At 40.3% G+C, this 6,000-nt stretch overlaps 1 protein-coding gene across 2 annotated transcripts in view; it reads right to left on the bottom strand.

Annotated features, from left to right (window-relative positions):
• Window positions 1–809: 809 nt before the first annotated feature.
• Window positions 810–6,000, bottom strand: part of LOC128358507 (AP-3 complex subunit beta-2) — a 48,244-nt gene continuing 43,053 nt past the window's right edge. For both annotated transcript variants that reach the window (XM_053318819.1, XM_053318820.1), the window contains 4 exons: window positions 5,598–5,682; window positions 5,138–5,235; window positions 2,367–2,505; window positions 810–960 (listed from right to left, as the gene is read on the bottom strand). In XM_053318819.1, coding sequence (XP_053174794.1) covers window positions 810–960; window positions 2,367–2,505; window positions 5,138–5,235; window positions 5,598–5,682 — 473 coding nt within the window. The remainder of the gene's footprint in view (window positions 961–2,366; window positions 2,506–5,137; window positions 5,236–5,597; window positions 5,683–6,000) is intronic.

Below are 6,000 nucleotides of genomic sequence, written 5' to 3'. Positions count from 1 at the left end.
TGTTTTAAAATCTCTCTCTCTCTCTCTCTCTCTGGCTGTCTGTGTTATTCTATTGTTTCCATCCTCATGTAACGCCACAGCAGCACCTCAATTTATTTAGACAGAAGAAATCTCAACACAAGCTCTTCTTCCTTTGAGTTGTCCTCGTGAAAGACGGAGCAGATGCAGTTTGCTCAGCTTTAATGGCCTTAGAAGGAAAGGAAGACATTTTTGTAAGTCACATATTGAGGAGGAGTGAACGGCCTACTGGATCTTTGACGTCTCTCTAGAGTCTAGACGATGCTGTGAACGGTTTTTGGTCTGAGTGTTTAACGGACAGCTGATGTCTGTATTCATTCGACTGAGCTCCATCTGTGAGGAAGGCCGTGAGATGATCCTGAAAAGCTGAAATTCAAAGGAAGTGAACGTTGTGTTGAGAGTTTTTTTGTCGAGCTGCTGAAACTTTGAGCTCATCTCCTGTCGTGTCTTTGAACGCTCATCTCTCAATTAGATGGAAAGTAAGTATTTTTGATTATAAGGTTTAAAAAACACAACATTAGAAAGGAGAGAGGGATTTCATATCAGTTCTGGCATAAATTGTGTCTGATTGTCATACTTGGTACAGCTGTGGCATTCAGTGTTTATACGAGTAACTTCTTAAAAGTGGCGGCTCTTAAACGAAACAACAAACCGGAATCAAACACTCTGGAAACCTTCTCACTGATGTCGCGGACGGGAGCGCGGAGCCGTGGACGATATGTGCGAGGTGGGTGGAGTGGGGAGGGGAGGGGGGGGGGGGGCAGAGGTCAGAGGTCAGGCGCCGTCATGCGTCACTGCGTCAGAGCCAAGAGGATTTCTTTCACCAGCATGGTGCCGATCACCATTTTCTCACAGTTGACGGTCAGCTGGGCGGCCCCTTCCTCTTTTGTCCCCACGGTAACCAACACCAAGCTGCCGCTGGTGGCCGTCCTGCCGGCGAACCTGTGGACAGGATGAGGAAGAGGAGGAAGAGGAGGACTGAAGTCACAGCAGCAAAGATCGGAAATAAAGACGAAGTCAAAGAATAAAGGAGGGACAGACGAGTCAATCAGACATGAAGCATTCTGACAACTTTATGAAATATAATAGATAATAAATATAATATAAAATAATAATATAACATCTACAGTCTTCATTACTGCTGTGAAGAAAGAAAGCCTTTAAAATCTGCTCTGATTTAGACAAAACCTGGAGGGATTCTGCATTTTTATACCTTTATTAATATTAATATTGCCCTCACAGTTCTAATATTGACACAAAGAGGAATGGCTAAATTATTTTTATAGAGTGTTCATGTGTTAAAATCAGCACACTATTCATTTAATGAGCATAAAGATTAAAATTGGGAACTGTGAAAAGCCAAAACTGCAGCAGCACGTCTTCAGTTTGACTAAATGTGACCAAACAGAAGTGGGAAACATTAGTAGTTGGATAAAAACTGTTGGTGAGTTCAGATATTTACTGAAGCATTTAAATTTTAAACGGTTAAAATTGGAAGTTTCACCCATGGATCTCCACTCACTGACAGCATCAAACTAAAGTGAAATCTCTCCTTCATGTAAATATTCAGATCCTTTAATTCAGCACTTTTTATAGAAGCCTCTTTGGCAGCGATCGTAGCTTGGTGTCTTCTTGGGTAATTCTCTACAAGCTTTGTCCACCTGGATTTGGGCAGTTTATCCTCGGGAAGCGGCTGGACTGCCAGACGAGCTGATCCCATACGTGTAGAGGTCTCTCCAGGTCTCTTCAGGTCTCTACGGGCTTTAAGTCTTTAAGGATTTGACTCCATCTATCCGATCTGAGAAGGCCTGACGTGCAGCCGCCTCCTTCTTCTTCATCTACTTCTTCTTCTGTTCCTTCTTCTTCTTCTTCTTCTTTCTAATTCTTCTTCTTCTTTTCTGCTTCTTCTTCTGCTTCACCTTCTTCTTCTGCTTCTTCGTCTTCTTCTTCTTCTTCTTCTACCACTTTCATTGTTTCTTGGCAGGTGGCAAATAGCTTTTAGGTACATTAGGTACAATATATTTGTAAAAATGTATAAAAACATGTTTTCACTTTGTCATCATGGGTCATTGAGTGTAGACCGATGGGCAAAAATGGCAATTTTATCCAGCTGTATTTCTTATATAAAAGGTTTTATACAAATATTATATTATATTTATTCTTTGAACAATCAGCAATCACAAGTGTTTTGTGTGCTGTTTGAAGTTTCAGAGGAATTTAAGTCAGTTTTCTATGAAAGCTACGATCTGGCGCCTCCTTCGTCTGATAAATAACACTTTGACTCACACAGGAGATTTTGGGGGGGGGGGGGGGGGGGTTACAGCAGATAATCTCTTTAATCTCCTCACCTGCACTCTTTATCCGAGCCACAGGGGACTCTGCTGAGGTTGGCGGCCGTGGTCACCTTCTGGACGATAGTGTGTTCGTTCCGGCACTTCACGTCGAGGGTCAGCTTCTCCGTGATCTCATTCATACCCATCAGCTGACCTGCAGGCGGGAGTCAAACTGGTCAAACTGGGAAGCTCTAAAGTTATCTGCTCTCTCCCAGTAGCATACAAATACAAAATAATGATTAATAATACAAGAAAACAGGAAAGGGTTAGCTACTTGTATCATTGTGGAAACTCAATAAAGATATATTTATATATTATTACACTATTACAGATATATACTGTACAGTCTAACACTACAGTGATCTCTACGTACAGCACACTCCTACTGTCTTCTAGCGAATTGATGTTAATACATCAATTATTGCAAAATGCTATTAAAAGTTAAACTGGAATGTCCCGATGCTTCCCACTGAGCACAGTCGTGAGGTGATTCAGTTCTTTCAGTGAATTCAGCACAAAGAAGGCAAATTTATGCACAACCAGCCTCTTCTTTCTCAGTAAGTGATTATTTGGTGATTTGCAGGTTTAAAAAAAAAAAAAGATGTCTAGACAAGTACTTTCAGAGTGCTTTTTTATAAATGACAGCAACTGTTCTTAGCTAGATTCCCACATTATACCCAATTCTTTTTAAATGTCTCAGGTTTGGTCGTCTCAGAGTGTGTTGAGAGCTTACAATTCAACTCTGAGCTTTAGATTTAAAATGACAAAGTGCATCTGTAAAAGGCCGGAAAGTTTTGTTGCTATGACAACCAGAAACCGTGAACTGTCACAGCTCTGACATGTTTGAAAACTTAAAATAAAAATGTAGTTACGTGTAAATTTTCACTTGTTTTGTGCACGTGTTTCTTTTTTTTACGTGGTGAAGTGTTTATAATACAAAATGTCATTTCATTTAATTAAAGTTATCTCTTTGCATTTTGTGAACCGCTGAGTTAGATGTCCAGGTTTAAGCTCAGATAACTTCGGCTGAAACATTAACTTTATTTCCATTTGTTTCCATTTAACTGTAGTTTAAACAGCATTTAATGAATCTGAAGCAAATTATACCTAAAGCTGAAATGATCAATAGTCATTTATCAGCTTAAATCTTTTTTGATCATTCGCCATTTAACGAACAAAAATGACATGAACATTTCCAGCTTCTTAAATGTGGCTCTAGGGGACTTAGCATCTTTTACAACTTTCTAACATTTTATCAACATTTTTAATAAACTGTCTCTATCACTGCACTTTGAATAGTCAAATAAAAGACATAAAAAAGGTAATCTTTTAAAAAATTCAAAAAATGTCGTTCTTTGTTGCAGCCCAAGTCACTGAAAAAACAACATGAGTTTTAAACATTTATGCCAGTTTAAACCTTGATATCAAGGCTAAATACCAAATCACCAAATAATGATTACTTAGTTTGAACCAATTCAGACAAAACTAAAGCATCACAACACTTCAGATTCCCCCACATGGTCATCAGCAGTCCGAACACGAAGGTAAAACAGAAACATGAACGATGAACATGATCGACTGCTTCCCCAGCTTTTGTCTCTTTTTTTTTTTTTTTCTCTTTTCGTTCACATGGTGCCGGCTGAGTGAATCAAGATCAGTGGATGAGCATTTCCAGTCATTCCCGGTGGAGAGCAGAGAGTGTGAGCGGCCTCTATAAGATGCAGGTTAAAGCACAGGTGAATCTGTCTGCAGCTTACAGACCTGGAGATGCAGCGAGTGTTGATTATCAAGGCAGGAAGAGGGACGGGGGAGGGGGGGGGAGTCAGCAGGAGGCGTTAGAGGAAGAGGAAGAGGAGGAGGAGGAAGAGGAAGAAGAGGAGGAGAGGGGTTTGTGTGAGGTTGAGGTTTTGCTAAAAGGCAGGTGGGCAGACAGACAGCTGGGAACAACAAATCTATCAAAGCCAACTTACCTAGATTGTGTAATAGCGTCTCTATTGGGGGGACAGTACCGAGAGGGAGGAACCGTGGATATGACACATGTTTAAAGAGTCACTCAGAGCTCAAAAAACCTCGCTCAGTTTTAGGCAGGATGTGAAAATGAACTCCAGAAACATGCTGCTATAGTAAATGTGATCTGTTGCTGCTTCACCAAACACCGGCTGAATTCTGGTGTATTTTTTTGGTTATTTTCCTGCCCTGGTGTCCAAATGAAACTACTGAGCAGCAAACAGCTTAAAAGGTGATCAAGCCTCCTCATTTAAATAAACAAACATGCAATACTGTGATTATTCATAATGTATTGTTAACTGTTGCATCTATTATTAGAAAATAAGCTGCATGAATGTCATCGGTCTAATTACAGGTGTTGCATTTAAAGGTTCATTTTTAGTGAAGCACTTTCCATAAAATGTGTCTTCAGCTTCTTTCAAAAGGACAAACTCTTATAAATAAATGATGAGAAAATGTAATGAATAGCATATTATTCATTACAATTATGATACAAAGTCGCTCATTCTCTTCTCTTTTTTCTCCTGTTTGCCATATATTTTCTAACTAAATGTGCAAATCCGACTCTTAAGCTATAATACTCACTTACAGCATCCTAAATCACTTCTATTACTCAGAGTCAACAGTTCAGAGCCATCGAAAGGAGATGCACAAAATGATTGATCAGAATAATGAAGTATTAGAGGAAGTGAGAGAGGAAATACAGTACGGACACAGTAGCTTACAGGGATGGTAATCATGCTGGTTTTATATATTCAGTATCTCTTGTTCTCACTCACCTTGCTCCTTCTTAAACTCATTCTCTGTCAAAAACACCGGCTTCATCAGCTCTCCGACGGGCGGCTGGATCGACACAAAGAATTTCCTGGTGTGAGTGCTGAAAAAGTAGACAAACAAACAGTTCCAGGGATTGTTTTACTAAAAAGGACAGAGACATTTTGATCAAACACTTCACTGCACGTCTCTGTCTCGCTGCTGCTGCGGCACAGAGCACAAAATCCTGGCAGGATGATGACGGTGAAACTGAGTCTTAATAAAGTGAAGCAGAAAATATCTCAATGGTGCATTTCTCTGCAAAGCCGACAAGCCCCCGAACAAATAGTCAAACTCAAGCAGATTCATGAGAAATGGTTTATCACAGCGTCACTTCTGTTTTCTATTTTCACGGCGCGGTGTTGAAGAACGGAGGGGGGTAGGGAGGGGGGGGGCATGGATGTGAAAACACAGGATGCTTCTCACCACAGCTGGAAGTTTGCCGCTTGTGTCGAGTCACAGAAATCGATGCCCATCACAGCTGTGGCCGTCTCGCCCGCTGGCAGCAGCTCTGTGAGCACAGAGGGAGAAACATAAGACAACTGTGTCGACACGTGCAAAGATAAAAAGTCAGCAGCTTTGATCCACGAAAGACTGAATATTACTCCTCCACTGAAGCCTGTAGAGTGTGATTCACTGAAAATCTCCTCTAGGCGTTACAAATACTGCTTACTAATTCTGAATTAAGTGTTAAATATGTGATGTGTTCCAACTAGAAAAGAAATAAAATGATGTATACTCCAAAAAAATCAGTAGGGTTACAAAAAAAAGCTTCAAAATAAAATGAATTTCGATTTCGAGACTCATTTGTGCACAAATTGACTGTAAT

The sequence above is a fragment of the Scomber japonicus genome, chromosome 5, assembly GCF_027409825.1.
Source record: "Scomber japonicus isolate fScoJap1 chromosome 5, fScoJap1.pri, whole genome shotgun sequence".
Taxonomy (NCBI): Eukaryota; Metazoa; Chordata; class Actinopteri; order Scombriformes; family Scombridae; genus Scomber; species Scomber japonicus.
Note: the sequence above shows the minus strand (reverse complement) of the source record. Positions and strands in the feature narration are given on the sequence as shown.